Here is a 20,469-nt window from a genome sequence, read left to right as displayed (position 1 = left end):
GATTTGGTGGTTCCGGAGCACACCTAGCAGGTATAGCTATACAGATATTACTATATGCTGATTATATTGTGCTGATTTCTGACTCTCCGGAGGGACTACAAAGACATCTAAATGCCTTAAAACTATTTTGTACGGACAAAGGTTTGTCAATCAACATGAATAAAACTAAAGTGATGGTGTTTAACACCACCCAAGCATGGGTAACAAGATCAGAACCAGAATTCTTCTTGGGAGAGGAAAAGGTGGAATACACACGCTCCTACACATACCTAGGAGTAACATTTACAGGACCTAGGTTCTCCTTACAGGAGGCCGCTTGTGCCCGACTTTCTCGTGGATATGCAGCCCTGGGTGCTCTCAAAAGACAATGTGCTCATTTGCAGTTCCAAGAGCCACGGACTAAGCTATGGTTATTTGATACACTTGTCACACCAACTCTTCTCTATGGAGTAGAAACATGGGGACCGAGTCTTAACAAGGCAAATCATTGGAAAGATTTAGAGAGACCTTTAGTGTCAATGATTGCTCGCATGATAAGGAGCAAAGCATCGGTGCCCCACGATATAATCCGGGCAGAGATGGGAGCAACACCTATAATAACCGAGGCATTGTTCCGATCAGTGACATTTATCCAACGTCTTTGGGAGCTCCCTAAATGAAGGTACCCAAGGTTGGCACTTATGTCATCAAGACAACTGGCTGAAAATGGAGACACTCATTGTTGGTATGCTGAAATGCAGCAATGGTTCGAGTCACATGGCATGAGTATACATGCACTACCCCCGTTCCAATATAGCTTGGACTGTCCCCATCTCAATATGACCAAAGTGGAAAAGAATAGAGTGATCCGAACTGATATTATTAACTTAGAAAACAAGATAACATGGATCAACCCCAAAATACCACTTGGTACAAAGATGGCCCACTATAAGACACACTTCTTACATACATCGGAGGATGGATTTGTCATAAGGCCACCTTATATGGACATACATCTATCCTATGCGCTGCGTAGTGTGATAGGGCAGCTGCGAACCTCATCACATCAGCTACAGATTGAGGTGGGCAGATATACACGATTACCTCTAGAAGAGAGAATTTGCCAATTGTGTCATCAAGGAGTGGAATCTGAAGAACACTATTTTTGTCATTGTAGTGCCTTTTATGAAATCAGAGGGAGATACCATTGCCTCTTTAAACAAGGCTTTGGCCCACTACGCAAGGTAATGGAATATGAGGACCAAAGATGCCTAGGACTTTTCTTGCTCGAGCTCAAGAGACATCGGGAAAAGTTGTTGAAGAATACAACCACACAAGCTCATCCACAAAGAACAATCACAACTTTCTTTAGCTCCATTACTTATAATGCTAGAAGTCAACCCCAGGATATAGAAATGGGATCCAGACCAGGATATAACAATGGGGTTACGATTGATCGGGCAATGGAAATTTGCTGTGCACGTAGGCCCCGGCCCCATGGACCACGACCTCGACACCCTTGTCATCGACAAATAAAAGCCATTATCTCCCGCCATCGTAGGTGCTTCCCTCGCTTCGGAGACATTTCCATTCTGGATCGACCTATGATAGACATCTTTCGGAGAAAAAAGCTACAATATACCTAACTTGAGAATCTCGCATGTGCCAAAAACCAGATTCTCTCGTCTCTTTTCTTTTCATCTTATTTAGTTTTATATTTACTGTGTAATATTTACTTTATTTTGATTTGTTCTCAAAGACGAGAAAACATTTAAGATGTAATCTCTTATTCGGTCTTATAGGCCATTTTGGCCTCTTAAAAGATGTTAATATATCTTTCTTTCTTTCTTTCTATAGTGAACACCTACATTATATAGAAGCCACAATTTAGTTGTCTATATTGAATGCATGGGAGATTCTGATAGACCTTATGAACAGTTAATAGAAGCCCTGTTAACTGAAATAATAAAACAACGAATACAAATTGTGAGTGGGCACATGAACTGCTAGAGCCAGTCATGAATTCACTTGTTGTACAAGTGATCGCATACTAGAGCTTTAGGTTCGCTGTCTTTGACCGTTTTTTATCATGCTCACACAGTGTTTATGCAGTTTATTAGATCTGAATCACTTCCACTAAACACCTGTGAGACCTTGATGATGAAAATACTTAGGGAACATATGAACAGAATCCATGGATTGGGTCCAACGTGAAAACAAGCCCTAATGGGGCAACAGTACTTCAGCTATAGCACAAACTAGGTACTCACTTATATTATGGGGGAGAAAGCTATGAGAGATTTCTGTTTGCTCACAGCTTCAGGATATTCCAATCACTTTGGAGATGCTACCCCATGATGATTCATGGGGTACAATCACACAGATATGGTCTCCTATAAAGTTTCCATCATCACCATGTAATGTATCTTATTAGGGCTGATGTTTTTCTGGAGCACAATCACGGGAGATGTGATCGTTTATAAAGTTTCTTTCATTGCCTTGTAGTGTTTCCTTAAAAGCTGTTTTTTTCACATACATAGTGATAAGTGCCAGTCTACATTGGAGATATTGCCCATTGTGTGGTATGAGTTGATTCATTCTATGAAGATACACTTGCATACTTCCACTGGCCCTTTTGTAGGCGCAAACAGAAAGAAGGAAGGCTGTTTTCATAGCTGGGGAAACTTTTGTGCTGCCTCTCTGGTTTCGTTCATGGAAATATTTACCCCACAATGGTTTCTTATGCAAGGTTTCGCTCAGCTTCCAGACTTAGGGTTGTTGTGTATTGCTTTTGTATATATTGCAGTATTTTAGTCGGTTCATTAGATTTCATGATAATTGAAAGCTTGTTGCAGTGTTATTGGAGTTCTGCATGTGGATTCAAAGTCATTGCGGAACACTTTATTGCCTGTGACTACCAGAACTCTTGATACAATCAAAGGTCTCTTACTCGGAGCTGCGAGAGAGGAAACACTGAGAGTCTTGGCCAAATTCCAAGAGAGAATACATGCCCTTTGTGCGAGGGTGAATGACCTTGATGGATTTGTTGACTTCATGAAGGTTTGAAGGCAATCAATACTAATGAGAACTGAATCTGATAATATGTTAAAAAAGTGGTCTTGTTAATCACTTTGAGACCTCAAAAGGTTTTGCATGGTTATTATGTTGAATTCACTTCTTATTATATACTATAGACTTACGAAGTTACAATGGAGAAAAGAAAAGCTGTCCTCGCAGAGGCATCAGTTGTGGATGAGATGTATTCATTACTTTCTGCATATGAGGTTAAAATTCCTACAGATGATCAAATCAAGCTTGATGATCTGCATGATGCTGTTCTAAAGTATGGGGATTCTATCGAGGCAGCTGATTCTTTCATAGAAGAGAACAAGAGTTCAGTAATGCTAGAATTAGATCGACAAGTAACCAGTATTAATGAAGAACTCATAAATATATTGGGATTGCTGCATTCAGGAAAGTATTTAATTCCAGAGTCAGATCCAGAAGAAATAGTGTCAGACTTACTATCAAAAAATGAAAGGATAACAGAGATTCGAACAAGGCTGGAATCATTTGCTCGATATCAGCGCCTATTTCAGGTCAAACCTATTTGTTTACTATACATGGGATTAAGTTCTGTGGAAAATGAAAATGAAGTATTGTTGAAAGGTGGAAAAAAAATTCTGAGCTTTTATTTCTATTTGAAAAGGTTTTCTTGTGGAGATGGCTACAAAATATGGCACATTTGAGAAATCTTGGGGGTTTGGGGGATGGTTATCTTCATTAAAGATGTGATGAGGGCTTCTATGAATATTCTATTGATCAGCTGCTACATTCTGTCACCATCTTCTCCTATTTCTTTTCCGATTCTGTTCTTCTCATGAGAATTTTACATCTATAGATTATGACATTCTTTAGTCACGCCTTAATCTGTATGTACTTTTTTACTTAATTACATTTATCTTGGTTTGCTGTTACTCAAATATGAGACAGCATTTTAAAATGTAATCTCCTGTTTGGTCTTGTATGTCATTTTGGCCTCTTAAATGACTTTAATATACCTTTCTTTCTTTCTTGCATTATTTCTATATAGTTATGAAAACAGGTGTTTTATAATAGCTGTATGAATAATCTCTCAGATTTGCTGTATCCAGATTCTGGGGCTGGTATAAAAGTAATATACATAACGCATATGGCCACAGTGATGCCATCAGGATGCTGAGAGGAACTGTTGTGGTTGCTCACACATACGTATGAAAATGGGAGTGGGGCCAGGGGGGTCTTGGATTGGGAGGGATGGCTGAATGAAGACGGTGATGATGAAGATGTAGATGGAGATGGAGATGGAGATGGAGATGGACAAGTAGGTGGATATGGAGATAACTACATTGATGGAGGATGAGGATGATGATGAAGACAATGTTGGAGACAAGAATGATGATAACTGTGACGTTCACGAAAATGACAATGAAGATGAAACAGTCACATTAAAGAAAAAGAAAGAGAATTCCTGCTTCGATTAAAATAGTTACAAGGGTAGAGGCGGTTTAAGCTCTTTAGTTTCCCTTGTTTACTATAACCTACTCTGTTTTTCCGACCTATGCTAGAGATCTTTCGAAGGAAAAAGTTACAATATATCTAACTTGAGAACCTCACATGTGCCGAAAACCAGATTCCCTCATCTCTTTTTATCTTATTTACTTTTATATTTACTGAGTAATATTTATTTTTATTTTGATTTGTTGCTCTCAAAGACGAGATAACACTTACGATGTAATCTCTTGTTTGGTATTATAGGCCATTTTGGCCTCTTAAAAGATGTTAATGTATTGTGGTGTGCACACATGCACACCACAGTATCTTTCTTTCTTTCTTCCCCCCAAACAATGAGCTTTCTCTCACCACCCTTGTCATCGACAGATAAAGGCCATTACCTTCTGCCATCGTGGGTGCTTTCCTCTCTTCTGAGACCTCTCCATTCTGGATCGATCTATGCTAGAGATCTTTCGAAGACAAAAGTTAGAATATATCTGACTTGAGAATCTTACATTTGCCGATAACAAGATTCTTTAGTTTCTTTTTATCTTATTTACTTCTATGTTTACTTACTAACATTTATTTTATTTTGATTTATTGATCTCAAAGACGAGACAACACTTAAGACGTAATCTATTGTTTGGTCCTATAGCCCATTTTGGCCTCTTAAAATATGTGAGTATATATCTTTCTTTCTTTCTTTCTCATTGAGAATCTCACATGTGCCAAAAACCAGATTCCCTCGTTTCTTCTCTTTTCATCTTATTTACTTTTATATTTACTGTGTAGTATTTATTTTATTTTGATTTGTTCTCAAAGATGAGACAACACTCAAGATGTAATCTCTTATTTGGTCGTATAGGCCATTTTGGCCTCTTAAAAGACGTTAATATATCTTTCTTTCTTTCTAGCATAGGTGGATGAAAATGAAAGTGCTCCCATGAGGTGAGAAAAACCTGTCTTCTTTCCTTTGATGCAGCATCCCTCCGAATCCCTACTACAACCTTCCAAATCTGATTATGAACCAAGTTTATTCTTCTTTTCCTTTAAAATGTTAACGAAGACGAGCTGCTAATCTCTATGAAAAGATGTTCTGTTTGGCTGCCACCCACTCCCTTATACCGTTGAGTGGAAACTTATTTGTAACTGTACCTTATACATGTGTCCATGCGCTGCATGTCTCTGACTCTTTACTGCTTTAAAACTGGTGTTGTGATCAGTGATATGTATCCTGTGCATGACCTATGATGTATTGGCAGTTATAGAGCCATTGTTCACCAAATGAAAGAATAAATATCCTGTGTACTACATGCGATGTATTTGCAGTTATAGAGCCATTGTTGTGAAGTGGCACACGCATTTTACATCGAATGTATATTTTAGACCTATTTGACCTTTTTCCTTATACGTAAGCTTGGGTTGAAGTATAATAAAAGTGTTTGATATCGTACGAATTTTAAATTTATTCCAATAGACCATGTTGACAAATTTACTAGCTTTTGCGAATTGTTATGTTTTCTTACATGATTGAACTTACTAAACTTTTGAATGTTCAGATGGCCATTGATGACTTGAGCAATCTGACGACGACCGAAAAAGAATATAATATGAGGTTTGGAGTTTGGAGATCTCTACATGATTGGATTAGACTGACGGAAAGTTGGAGGACTGGGTATGTGAGAAGATTGAATGGACCGGAAATAATTAGTAAAACAGATGAATATTCGAAAGAGGCATACAAAATGGGCAAGGCAAGCAAGGAAGACACAGTTGTGTTTAGGTTGAAAGACACTATTGATGACTTCAAAAAAGTTAGTATTGCTGTTTCTGAAGAAGAAATGTTTAGTCTTTCCAGGTTGCAAGGATGAATGTTTTTATTTTGCCTTTAATAGGTACTTCCTTTAGTGGAGGAGCTTGCAAGCGAAGCATTGAAGGATCGACATTGGGAACAGATATTTACTATTCTTGGAGTACCATATGCAGCAGAAGCTGAATTCAGCATTAATGATCTTCTTGAATTTGAAATCATTTCTAAACTTGAAGAGGTAACAAATCTGAAAAGAAAGAACTGACCTTTCTTACAGTCTCTTGCTTTTTTTTATGTTGCAACCCTGCATCAGAAGGGTATAGATAAAGCAAATGCACTTTCCATAGATTTATATGAAAAACCTATTCAAATCTAGGTGAGTAAATGAAATATGATATGCAAAATTGTTACTTCAATCACTTATGAGGATATGGTATGTATGTTAGATATTTGTCAGTATAGGAATGCAGAATTACCATTTTTTATTCGAATGGTTGTTTTCTTCTTGTTCAGATAAAATCCATCGCTGGAGTTGCGAGCAAAGAGTATTCATTTGAAAGAACTCTAGACAAAATGGCTGCAGGTTGGATTGGCATCGAATTTGTGGTTCTTCCTTATAAAGACTCAGGCACTTTTATATTGGGAGGGATAGATGATATCCAGCAAATTCTTGATGACCAGCTTGTAAAAATACAATCTATGTGTGCTTCACCTTTCATAAAGTTTTTTGAAGAAAGAGCATGCAAATGGAGAACTCTAGTGCTAAACATGCAGGTACATCCTTAGTGTCAACATTGAGCTCAACAAAATTTGTCTTGCGACTGTGATTAGCTGTAGAACAGAACACTTTGAACAGTGGAAGTTGCGTGCTTACGTTCTCATAGCATCCAATAGTCTCTCAAGCATAGAATCTTAAACAACAGCTTATTAACCTTAGATCGATTCATGTGCCATATATGTTTCTTATTATTATCTTTATGCATATGCATTAATTGCCCAGGATTTACTTGACAACTGGCTGGAATGCCAAGCGACATGGCAATACTTGGGTCCAATCTTTGGTTCCAAAGATATTATGAGACAGATGCCAGAAGAAGGGGAGAAATTCTCCACTGTTGATCAAAGTTGGAGAGAGGTGATGAAGAAAACGTCGTCAAATCCTGACTGTCTAGAAGCTGCCAAGGATCTTGATCGGTTACAGAAACTGAAGGAGGCTAACAGGCTTCTTGAGTCGATCAATAAGGGTTTGGCATCATACTTGGAGGTATTTAAGTGGCAGACTGGTAATTATTGATCGTTTTGTTAGTGATGCCAATCAGATATCTAAAAATAGTGCAACTTAATTTCCTTAATTTCCAGGTGAAAAGGGTGGCTTTTCCAAGGTTCTTTTTCCTGTCCAATGATGAAATGCTGGAGATTCTTTCAGAAACGAAGGACCCTCTTCGGGTCCAACCACATCTCAAGAAGTGTTTTGAGGGCATCAATGCGCTAAGATTTGAAAAAAACCTTGATGTTACTGCAATGATTTCTGCTGAAGGAGAAGTTGTGGCACTCACAGACAAGTTCAATCCAAAGACAGCACAAGGTGCTGTTGAAAAATGGCTCTTGCAGGTGAGGTTTATTTTTCTTTCTCTCTATTGAATGGCTAGCAATGTGCTGCACTTTGGTTGTAGATTAGCTTCAAGATCAGAGAATTTTAAAGAGATTGAACAGTGTTTAATAGTTCCCTGTTTTTGGAAAAGCGATTAACTTTGATTTACAGCTATACATGAACAGGTAGAGGAAGGAATGCTGCAGTCATTGCAAGATCAATGTGAAAAGTCTGTGGTTGCATACGCTAAGGCTCCTCGTGAAACTTGGGTTCTTCAGTGGCCTGGACAAATTGTTCTCGTTGTAAGTGCAATTTACTGGACGAGAATGCTTACAGAGAGTATCCTCATTGGTGGAAATTCTCTAAGTGATTTTGAGAAGAAATGCACAGAGCAGCTTGGCAATATTGTTTCATTAGTAAGAGGAAATCTAACAAAGCTAAATCGTGCCACTCTCAGTGCCTTAGTTGTCATGGATGTCCATGCTCGAGATGTAGTTGCACGTTTGGCTAAGGAAGGTGTTCAGACTGAATCAGATTTTCTTTGGCAAAGCCAGCTGCGGATGTACTGGGAAAAAGAAACATGTTTTGTTCGCATGATGAATTGCTCACGTGAGTATGGTTACGAATACCTGGGTAACTCTAGCAGACTTGTGATTACTCCATTAACTGATAGGTGTTATCGCACGTTAATGGGCGCTATACATTTAAACCTTGGGGGTGCTCCTGAAGGACCTGCAGGAACAGGAAAGACAGAAACAACTAAGGATCTTGCCAAGGTGTACATCTGAATAAGATCTGCTTCAATGTTAATATAATACATTTCTTCTACATTTCATAGTTGTTATATATGCATATATGTTGATGTAACATCCTTGTACTTACATACTGTGCTTGGGTGCCATTTTTATTATGTAGTTTGAGTAATAATCCGTGTAATGTGGAAATGAGCTGTATCAGTTAGTTAAGAAGTTGTTGGAATGTGGTTTGCCTCTCAGAGTGGTAGTGTTCCTTTTGAATGTAAACTTGTTATTCAACTTCCCAGGCTATGTTGTCGTTGTCTTCCTTTAAATAAATAAAAAGTTGCTATATATCAAAAGCAGTAATGTAGGTTGCAAAATAAGTGTACTCTGTAACTTATTCCGTTGTCATGATTTCAATATGACAGGCTCTAGCTCGTCAGTGTGTTGTTTTCAACTGCAGTGACAGTTTAGACTATCTTGCCATGGCAAAATTCTTTAAAGGACTTGCAGCTTCTGGTGCTTGGGCGTGCTTTGATGAATTTAATCGTATTGACTTGGAGGTCCTTTCAGTTATTGCGCAACAGGTATGCAGTTCTTCTCTAGGCACATACAGATCAAGTCTGTAGTAAACATAGGGATATGTTGAACTATGTTTTTCTTACCAAATTCAGATGTGAAAGATACTGCAATCTGCAGACATTGTTTATATATCATTTCTGCTTCAGTATTAGAAAATAGCTTACTCCAGGATTGTAGTTTCCTTGTCTTATGTTGGGGCTGTTTTATCCAGATTAGCTCATAATGAATGCTTTGCGTGTCTCACCTCTTGCATTATTCTGGTTCGCTGTTCTCAAAGATGAGAAAACATTGTAAGATATAACCCCTTATTTGGTCTTCTAGGCCATTTTGGACTCGTAAAATACTTTACTGTAGCTTACTTTTATGCATATCAAAATCTCGAGTTATTTCTACTTGGCTGAGGCTTTCGTTTTCCTTTTTCTGTTCTAGATCTCATAAATTTCTGTATTCCCTCTTATTGGGAAGACAATTTGAATTCTCTACCAATGTTACAGGTGCTTGAAATTCAGCTTGCGATACAGAATAAAGTGAGAACCTTTGTGTTTGAAGGAACTGAGTTAACATTGAAGCCTACATGTAATGTGTTTATTACAATGAACCCTGGATATGCTGGGCGAAGTGAGCTTCCAGATAATTTGAAGGCACTATTTCGCACAGTTGCCATGATGGTACCAGATTATGCTATGATTAGCGAGATCATTCTATACAGTAGCGGTTACTTACTGGTACTCTCTGTGATTTCTATGTAGAATATTCTCCAGAGAAATTGTGGATAATGTTGTCATGTTGAGGCGCGTAACATTTTGCATTTGTAAAAATCCTAGAGGAGACACAATACATTAACAAATTTCTTTATCTGCTTCTTTTGATAAAATGAAAAATAGAAAAAACAACATATAAGATAAAGGAAAGAAAGAAAGATATATTAACGTCTTTTAAGAGGTCAAAATGGCCTATAAGATCAAACAAGAGATTACATTTTAAGTGTTGTCTTGTCTTTGAGAACAACAAATCAAAATAAAATAAATATTACTCAATAAATATAAAAGTAAATAATATAAAAAGAGACGAAGGAATCTAGTTTTCAGCACATGCGAGATTCTCAAGTTAGACATATTATAACGTCTGTCTTTGAAAGATCTCTAGCATAGGTTGATCCAGAATGGAGAAGTCTCCGAAGCGAGGCAAACACCTGCGATGACGGGAGATAGTGGCCTTTATCTGTCAATGACAAGGGTGCTAAGGTCGGGGTCCATGGGGCTGGGGCCTACGTGTACGACAAATTGCTATTGCCCGATCTATTGCTATTGCCCTTTTGTTATGTCCTGGTCGGGAGCCCATTTGTGTATCCCGTGATGGACTTGTAGCATTAGTAGGAGTGATGGGGCTAAAGAAAGTTGTGATTGTTCTTTGTGGATGAGCTTGTGTGGCTGTATTCTTCAACAACTTTTCCCGATGTCTCTTGAGCTCTAGCAAGAAAAGTCCTAGGCATCGTTGGTTCTCATATTCCATTACCTTGCATAGTGAGCCAAAACCTTGTTTAAAGAGTCAATGGTATCCCCCTCTGATTTCATAAAAGACACTACAATGACAAACATAGTGTTCCTCAGATTCCACTCCTTGATGACACAATTGGCAAATTCTCTCTTCTAGAGGTAGTCATGTATATTTGCCTACTTCAATCTGTAGCTGATGTGATGAAGTTCGCAGCTGCCCTATCACACTATGCAGCACATAGGATAGATGTATGTCCATATAAGGTGGCCTGATGACGAATCCATCCTCCGATGTATGTAAGAAGTGTGTCTTATAGTGGGCCATCTTTGTACCAAGTGGTATTTTGGGGCTGATCCATGTTATCTTGTTTTCAAGTTAATAATATTAGTTCGGATCATTCTGTTCTTTTCCACTTTGGTCATATTGAGATGGGGACAGTCCAAGCTATATTGGAACGGGGGTAGTGCATTTATACTCATGCCATGTTACTCGAACCATTGCTGCATTTCAGCATACCAACAATGAGTGTCTCCATTTTCAGCCAGTTGTCTTGATGACATAAGTGCCAACCTTGGGTACCTTCGTTTAGGGAGCTCCCAAAGATGTTGGATAAATGTCACTAATCGGAACAATGCCTCGGTTATTATAGGTGCTGCTCCTATCTTTGCCCGGATTATATCGTAGGGCACCGATGCTTTACTCCTTATCATGCGAGCAATCATTGACACTAAAGGTCTCTCTAAATCTTTCCAATGATTTGCCTTGTTAAGACTCGGTCCCCATGTTTCTACTCCGTAGAGAAGAGTTGGTGTGACAAGTGTATCAAATAACCATAGCTTTGTCCGTGCTCTTGGAACTGCAAATGTGCACATTATCTCTCGAGGGCACCAAGGGCTGCATATCCACGAGAAAGTCGGGCACAAGCAGGCTCCTGTAAGGGGAACCTAGGTCCTGAAAATGTTACTCCTAGGTATGTGTAGGAGCATGTGTATTCCACCTTTTCCTCTCCCAAGAAGAATTCTGGTTCTGATCTTGTTACCCATGCTTGAGTGGTGCTAAACACCATCACTTTAGTTTTGTCCATGTTGATTGACAAACCTTTGTCCGTACAAAATAGTTTTTAGGCATCTAATAGTCCCTCCGGAGAGTCAGAAATCAGCACAATATCATCAGCATATAGTAATATTTCTATAGGTATACCTGCTAGGCGTGCTCCAGAAACCCCAAATCTCTCTATGTAATGTGATACCTCATCTATATAGAGACCGAAGAGAGTGGGGGATAGTGGGCATCCTTGCTTCATTCCAATTGCGCTAGCCACCACCTTTGACAAGCCCTTGGAAGACCGCACTTCTCTGGACACGGATTCATAGAGTGCATAGGTTCCCTATTGCAATATGTAGGAACACCAAGGGCTTCTAGCCGCTGCATAAGCCGAGCACGTGGCACAGTGTCATAGGCTTTTCGGAAATCCACAAAGCAGCAATAAATCCTCTTATTGTGGGCTCCACCCTCCTCAATAAGGGCCCGGAGGGTGAATATGTGATCCAAAGTTGTGAACCCCTTCCGAAAGCCTTCTTGTCCAACTGAACGGCAGCCATTCTGCTCTGCCCATATACTTAATTCTGATTCTAGAATCGACCCATATAGTTTAGCCAAGTAATGGACAATCATGATTGTCCTATAGTTGCTTGGCAGCATGGGGTCTCCACTCTTGAGGATTGGCACAATGGTATGCTGAGTCCATCTAGTAGGGAAACCTTCACACATGGCTCTATTAAAGATGTGTGCTAGCAATGGGAGCAAGGTGTCACGGCCATAGATAAAGTGCTCACCCACCAATCCATCATGATCTTGGGCCTTCCCAAATTGTAGCCGATCAATGGCATTTCTTACATTTTGTGGTGTAAAGAAGGTTAATTCATGTGGGCGTGAGGCATTCGGATGGGGAAGAGGAGGTTGTCTCGGGATATCATATAGAACCTTTGCATTTGAAGGTGAGGTTAGTTGTGTGGTGGGTTGCCTCTCATTAAACATTTTCCATGCTCTTTTACTCTCTTGTCCTAGAAGCAAGCGATACAAATGATCTTCAAATTTAGCCAAATACAATCTCTTTTTCTTCCTTAAGAGGCGTTGTAAGGTTGCTCTTCTGTGGTTGTGTGTGTAAATGCCCCAAGTTACATCACGCTGCAAGCATCTCCTTGTATCACGACATTCCTTATCATACCAACTAACCAAAATATATTAACTTCTTGTAAGAAAGAAAGAAAGATATATTAACTTCTTGTAAGAGGCCAAAATGGCCTATAAGAACAAACAAGAGATTGCATCTTAAGTGTTTTCTCGTCTTTGAGAACAACAAATCAAAATGAAATAAATATTACTCAGTAAATAAGACAAAAAAAGACGAAAGAATCTGGTTTTCGGCACATTTGAGATTCTCAAGCTAGATATATTATAGCTTTTGTCTTCGAAAGATCTTACGTTATACTAACATCTCATAAGAGGCCAAAGTGGACTCTTAAGTCCAAACAATATATTACATCTTAAAATATTGTCTAGTCTTAAAGGACAACAATCCAAAAGAAAAAGAACTAAATGTTCCATACTAAAGATTATATTGTCTAAGCACTTAAAATTCTGAACATAGATGGACTCAAACGTCTGCCTTTGAAAAATCTCCAACATGGGGAGAGTGACAAGTTCATAGTCTAGATTGTCATGATCTATGTGCATGATGCATTTCTGTTTCCTGATCTATTGTAACCCCATTCAAGTCTCCTGTTTGAGACTCCACTTGCATAGTCCTTAATGGCATTAAATCATGAAATAATCCCTTGTTTGTTCTTTTAAGAGGCTAAAATGTCCTACAAGATCAAACAAGAGATAACAACTTAAAATGTTGTTTCCTCTTTGAGAACAAGTAAATAAAAATAAAAGTGACGATAGAATCCTGTTATCAGTGCCTATAAGAGTCATCCCAAGTCAGATAAAGTGTAATTTCTATCTTTGAAAGATCCAAAATGGGTTGATAGAGAATGAAGAGATTTCAGAAGCAAGGGAAGTACCTGTGATGGCAGGAGATAATAGCCTTTATCTGACGATGAAAAGGGTGGTCCACAAGGCCAGGGTCTACATGCTTGACAAATTGCTGTTGCCTGACCTATTATAACCCCTTTGCAGTGTCCTGGTCAGGAGCCCACATGTATACCCCTTGATTGACTTGTAGCATGGGGAGTAATGGGGCTAAACAAAGTTGTGATAAGGCCTTATTGATGAGGCTGTGTGCTTGTATGCTTGTATTGTTGTCATCATCAACTTCTCCTTGTACCTCTTCAACCTCAAGCACCATTGGTCCTCATATTCTAAAACCTTGTGTAATGGGCCAAAATCTTGGTTAAAGAGACAATGGTATCTCCGTCCTATTTCATAAAAAACAGTAAAGTGGTAAAGACAATGTTTTTTAGATTCCACTTCTTGATGAGGCAATTGGCAACTTCTTTCTTCCAAAGGTGTGTGTGCATATCTGCCCACCTCAATCTTTAACTGATGTTAAGATATCTGTAGCCTCACTGTCACATTGTGCAGTGCATGCGATAGATGTAATCCATATAACATGTGCAAGAAGTGTTCCTTATAGTGGGCCATCTTCCTACCAAGAGATGAAGTTGGATTGTATCCATGTTCTTCTATTATCCAATATGATAAATCAGTTTGGATCACTCTATTCTGTATTCTTCATGTTTAGATGGGGACAATCCAAGCTATATTGGAATGGGGGTAGTGATTTTATGCTTATGCCATGTGATTCAAACCATTGTTATTGATGGTTTGAATCATTCTTAGGGAGGTTCCACATCTGTTGGGTAGCAGTTACTGATTGGAATAATGCCCAGGTCATTTTTGGCTGTTCCCATCCTTGCCTGGATTATACCATAAGGCACTGATGGTTTGCTCCTTATCATCCCGGCAATCATCAAGGCTAAAGGTGTCTCCAAGTCTATCCATTTATGTGCCCAATGAAGGCTCAGGTCCCAAATTTCTACTCCTAAGGAAGAGCTGCCATTACCAGTGAGTGTATCAGACCTCCGTGGTTCTTGGAGCTGTATATTTGCAAATTTTCTTTCAAGGGCATCAATAGCTGCATGTCAATGAGAAAGTTGAGCACTGGAAGCCTTCCATTGGGGGAACTCGGGCCTTGAAAATACTACTATAAATATGCGTAGGATCATGTGTTTGCAACCTTTACCTCTCCCAATAAGAATTCTGATTCTAACATTGTGATCCATGCTTCAGCAGTATTAAACACCATCACTATAGTTTTATCAAGACTGACTGATAAATCTTTATCCATACAAAATGACTTTATTTTCTTCTCATAGGAACAACTACTACATCTATTTGATTGGTTCCTTCATAACCTAGAAAGGGTTGATTAAAAAAAGGAAGAATGTTTCTTATTTAAAAATAAGTTTTAGAGGTAGAAGATATGAATCTAGAAGTAATAGCACAACTTGCTGTTCTGGCGTTAGTAGTTGCATCGGAACTGTGATTCAAATCTAGCCGAATAAGATCTCTCTTTCTTCTTTGTGAGGTGCTGGAAGGTTGCTCTTGCTTGTTTATGAGGTGTGTACAGATCTCCTAGACGATTTCTCATTCCAAGCTTCTTCTTTTATTATGACTTTTCTGATCATGCCAACTCTTTCATATAGGGGTGCATTGAAGTACATAGATGCTAATGTTACAAAACCCTTTTCTTGTCAACAAACAGGGAGAGCTAGCAATGGTACCCGGGGTGTATGGTGTGAAGAAAGGCATTTGTGGCATAATGTAATGACCTAGACAAACCTTGTGCAACATTGTGTAGTATTATCTCCCAAGTAAATTGGTATTTACCATGTCCAGTCTTGTTCTTAGCATGCATCCATCTTTCATCATAAACCATAGATATGCATGATTTGCTGCAAAGCAATAGGTCTATAAGAGATAGTGTAAGAAAGATATATTAACGTCTTTTAAGAGGCCAAAATGGCCTATAAGACCGAACAAGAGATTGCATCTTAGGTGTTGTCTCGTCTTTGGGAACAACAAATCAAAATAAAATAAATATTACTCAGTAAATATAAAAGTAAAATTGATAAAAAGAGACGAGGGAATCTGGTTTTCGGCACATATGAGATTCTCAAGTTAGATATATTATAACTCTGCAGCATAAGAAAAATGACATAATGGACATGTCAAGCACACATAAATTATATTGCAACATGAAGAGGAAAGGTGGTTTTTTTATAAAAATATTTATAACATAGTATTTTACGTTTTCAGGCCCGAGATTGTGCCAGAAAGATTGTAGCAACCTATCAACTCTGCAGTGAACAGCTCTCCAGTCAAGATCATTATGATTATGGAATGAGAGCAGTGATGGCTGTACTTAGAGCAGCTTCAAATTTAAAACAACGTTATCCTGAGCAGGATGAACATATTCTAATGCTACGATCAATCATTGATGTAAATCTTTGCAAATTTTTGTCTCAAGATGTGCCATTGTTTAATGGAATTGTCTCTGATTTGTTTCCTGGAGTAGTGCTTCCAAAGCCTGATTATACGAATCTAAATAAAACTATTGAGGATAATTGTCAGCAGCTTAATTTGCAAGCAACACCTTATTTTGTGACAAAAATAATCCAACTTTATGAAATGATAATTGTGCGTCATGGTCTCATGTTAGTCGGACAGCCATTTTCTGGCAAAACCTCTGCTATTCGGGTTCTTCAACGAGCACTTTCAGACTTGGCAGACTTGGGTTTGAATGATGAAAGAAAGGTTCAGGTAACAGTCTTCTGAAATAATATCTGCACTGAGTGGAATCTGTTTATTTCTGTGTTCCAGGAATTATGATGAAATGAATACGGTGTCTTGTAAACTCCACATAGCAATCTGTCCTTTATGTGTATCACGATGGTTTGAAACATTTCTTGCCCTTTCTTACTTTGTCAGTACTTCAAATGATTTTTTTGTATATTTCTGAAGAAGCATAGATTAGGTAAACAATAACGAGAAGATTCAGACTAATGCCATACCAAAAAGGAGATTAACCAAAAGCATTAATGTCAATGTTTGACGTGTAGTGGTAAGAAAAGTGTTGAAGAGTAGAGATGATGGTTGAGTGTGATTTGTTGTCACTTTTGCGGCTATGGAAATTGCATCCTCAGATGTCTGTGGTAGAGGGGGTTAGTGAGGGACATGATACAAAGTCTGTTTATAAGTACGCCATAACTGTATATCCTTGATTGTGATAAAAAGATTGGGCTCTGTGATACGAAGTCAGGAGTAGCGCTGTCATTTATGGATGAACAACTGGTATAAATCTGAACATTGTGTTTGCTGATGGTTGGGTGTCAAATTTAAAGGTAGAATTCATGGTAAACAATAGGAAGAGGTCACCTGAGCCAGATATGAAAATGCTAATGCAAACTGCTGTCTGAGATAAGAAAAATAATCTAATTTTAATCTGAATAGATTACCAGGGAAATGAATGCAACCTTGTAAATTATCCATTCACAATTTTTATGATGCTAATGTACTATTATTTAGGTAGCTGTAGTAAACCCAAAATCCGTCACAATGGGACAGCTATATGGGCAAGCAGATCCTGTTACTCAAGAATGGATGGATGGTGTTCTTGCGGTAAGGTTCAGAGAACAGGCGTCTGATCCTTCAAATGATCGTAAATGGCTAGTATTGGACGGTCCAGTCGATGCAATTTGGATTGAGAATATGAATACGGTTCTGGATGACAACAAAAAACTGTGTCTTCCGAACAGCGAAATTATTCAAATGTCATCATCAATGAACATGATTTTTGAGGTGAGTTTATGGTAGCTTGGTTAATGATTTTCTAGATGCATCAACATTCTGGTGGAAATATTGAAGCATGTTTGTTTCAGGTTGGCGACCTTGCAGTAGCATCACCAGCTACTGTTAGTCGGTGTGGGATGGTATACTTGGAACCTCATCAATTGGGATGGCATCCACTTATGCTATCATGGTTAGGAACACTTCCTATAAGCATTGATGGTCAAATGAAAGTTCATTTGAAAGGCTTGTTTGAGTGGCTTGTTTCTCCCTGTCTCAAATTTATTCATAAAAATGTAAAAGAGGTCTCACAGACAACTGATGCAAATCTTGTGGTCGGACTAATGCGAATTTTCTATTCTTTGATTGACGAGTTCAGAAATGAAGAGTTATCTAAAACAATGGGAAAGGATAAAAAGAAAATATGGATTGATTCAATATTTGTGTTTTCCCTGATATGGTCTATTGGGTGCACGGGAGATGATGATGGCCGTAAACATTTTGAAGAATTCTTCAGACAATTGGCTACTGGTCATACACCGGAGGGTTATGAAATATACATCCTTTGTGAGTCGGAGAGTTTGTTTGTGGACTTGATGCCAACGGATGATGGGGCAACACTCTATGATTATGTTTTTGACAAAGGTTTATCAAAATGGATGCTATGGACAGATCTGATAGTTCCAGTTGAAATCCCTGAGTCTGCCAATTTCAATGAAATAATAATACCCACAAAGGATACACTACGGTACACATACATTTTGAATCAGTGTATCGTTGCAGAAATTCCGATGCTTTTTGTGGGTCCCACAGGCACAGGCAAAACTATATACATTAATGAGCATCTTATTAATAGACTTTCAAAGGAAACATATGTGTCTGTTTTAGTATGCTTTTCAGCACGCACCTCAGCCAACATGACCCAGAACCAAATTGATGGGCAACTGGATAGGAGGAAAAGAGGAGTTTATGGACCACCTTTGGGAAAACGCCTTATCATATTCGTGGATGATTTAAACATGCCTCAGGTATATTATATGTATCTTTCGTCATAATTTTGTCCAAAAGCATCTTAAAATGTCTCCCCACTAACTATTTTATCTTTTGGCAGCCGGAAGTTTATGGAGCCCAACCTCCTATAGAGCTGCTTCGGCAGTATATGGATCATGGTGGCTGGTATGGGAGGGACAACATATTTAGGGAGATAATTGATGTTCAATTTGTATCTGCAATGGGGCCGCCAGGTGGTGGAAGAAACTATGTCACCCAAAGATACTTGCGACATTTCAATACTATTGCGATATCACAAGTAAATATATCATGCATGCTCATATTTACCGTGGATTGTCTTCATCCAAGGGGATGAAAAAAGACTTCATATTCTTCTTGTTTATTTAGTTTTATGCTCTATATCGTATTCTATGTAATATCAAAGTTCCTGAGTAATTGTGTGCATTCATTAATCAGTATACATGCGTATCCTGCCAATCCTACACAGAAATCTGGCTGAACTTTATCACAGTTAATATAAACCACATTTAAAAAGAATAATGGCTATTTTCTTAGGACCTGGTTTTAACCAATACGAGTACATTATATGATTAATGAATTGAACTTTTTCTTTCCAGGTTAGTGAAGATTCACTGTCCCAAATATTTTCCACCATATTAAACTGGCATCTATGTATCAAATCTGTGTTTCCACGTGATGTTTCAATTCTTATACCACGTGTCATTGCTGCAACAATGGATATATTTAATGAAGCAGCAAATCATCTTCTTCCAACACCAAATAAATGTCATTACACATTCAATCTTAGAGACTTTGCAAAAGTTATCCAAGTTAGTTTCTTATTTGCTAATTTTTTTGGCATGCAAGTGAACTGTATAAAGTAATAACAAACACATATTGCTGCTAAACGTCTTATCTAATTAGTCGTCCTTGACCTCTTAAATTTCTTTCAAAACCAACCTAGTTGCTAGGTCATCAAAATTGCACTAGTAATCAAGATTCAATATATTAGTTCCATTAGCAACGTATTTTGCAAAGTAGCTCTGGAGGTGATGATAGTGTGTGGTTCCTTAAGGTAGTTTCCTTTCTAATTTTCCAATTTTTACAAGATTTCATAGAAAAGAGTGATTTAAGGGGATTACTTTTTGGAGAATTTATTAGGTCAGATTAATGTGTTAAGAGGGTCTGGTCTCATGGGATAGATAAGAGAAAAAGAACAGAATCACAAATTTGGAAGAAGTATTGTGGTGGAATGTTCAATTTCAAGAGACAGATGGAAGTATTGAAGAGTCCCGACCTAAGATGCTGTCATCGTACCTTCACAAATTGATGTGTTGTAATCTCCTCTATGTAGTTTGCTGATATACCACACCTGAGCTTTTCACTGGCCGTGTTCGATAGGTAGATGCACTCTTCTTTAGAAACAATTTTAAAAAGTTTTTTCGTCATTTTGACTGCATCTCTACATATGACATTTGGTTTTCTTGTGGATCACAGCGTGTCCCCAGAAGAAAAAAATACTTATTTCGTCTGATACTCATTGTTATGAGTATCCATCAGTGCAGATGATATAATTAGTTTCAAAATCACTCATGTGTGAAATCTATGTTAATAGGGCATGATGCTTCAACAATCTTCAACAGTACCTCTAGGTCCTGAGGGCCCAAGACAGTTTATTAGATTATGGACTCATGAAGTACTGAGAGTCTTTTATGATCGCCTTGTTGATGATGAAGATCGGAATTGGTTGTTGGGATTTGTTGGGCAACTTATCAAAACCCATTTTCGCCAAGATTTTGAGAAGCTATTTTCACACTTGTTATCTGATTCATCCGGTATTATTGGACAGACGGAAATGAGAAGGTATATGTTTT

At 38.2% G+C, this 20,469-nt stretch overlaps 1 protein-coding gene across 1 annotated transcript in view; it reads left to right on the top strand.

The window, feature by feature from the left end:
• The window catches only part of LOC147866496 (uncharacterized), a 45,292-nt gene that overhangs the window by 8,162 nt on the left and 16,661 nt on the right, over positions 1–20,469 (top strand). Inside the window, exons 6-21 of the mRNA XM_087316950.1 lie at positions 2,835–3,039; positions 3,174–3,578; positions 6,072–6,326; positions 6,408–6,560; positions 6,836–7,096; positions 7,323–7,586; positions 7,682–7,933; positions 8,099–8,689; positions 9,079–9,237; positions 9,727–9,957; positions 16,055–16,558; positions 17,324–17,596; positions 17,677–18,612; positions 18,696–18,893; positions 19,213–19,425; positions 20,211–20,458. Of these exons, the coding sequence (XP_087173076.1) occupies positions 2,835–3,039; positions 3,174–3,578; positions 6,072–6,326; positions 6,408–6,560; positions 6,836–7,096; positions 7,323–7,586; positions 7,682–7,933; positions 8,099–8,689; positions 9,079–9,237; positions 9,727–9,957; positions 16,055–16,558; positions 17,324–17,596; positions 17,677–18,612; positions 18,696–18,893; positions 19,213–19,425; positions 20,211–20,458 (5,148 nt within the window). The remainder of the gene's footprint in view (positions 1–2,834; positions 3,040–3,173; positions 3,579–6,071; positions 6,327–6,407; positions 6,561–6,835; positions 7,097–7,322; positions 7,587–7,681; positions 7,934–8,098; positions 8,690–9,078; positions 9,238–9,726; positions 9,958–16,054; positions 16,559–17,323; positions 17,597–17,676; positions 18,613–18,695; positions 18,894–19,212; positions 19,426–20,210; positions 20,459–20,469) is intronic.

This window comes from Azolla caroliniana, unplaced genomic scaffold (genome assembly GCF_043228905.1).
Source record: "Azolla caroliniana isolate FFs.n. ecotype wild unplaced genomic scaffold, voAzoCaro1.0.p SCAF_3, whole genome shotgun sequence".
NCBI lineage: Eukaryota > Viridiplantae > Streptophyta > Polypodiopsida > Salviniales > Salviniaceae > Azolla > Azolla caroliniana.
Note: the sequence above shows the minus strand (reverse complement) of the source record. Positions and strands in the feature narration are given on the sequence as shown.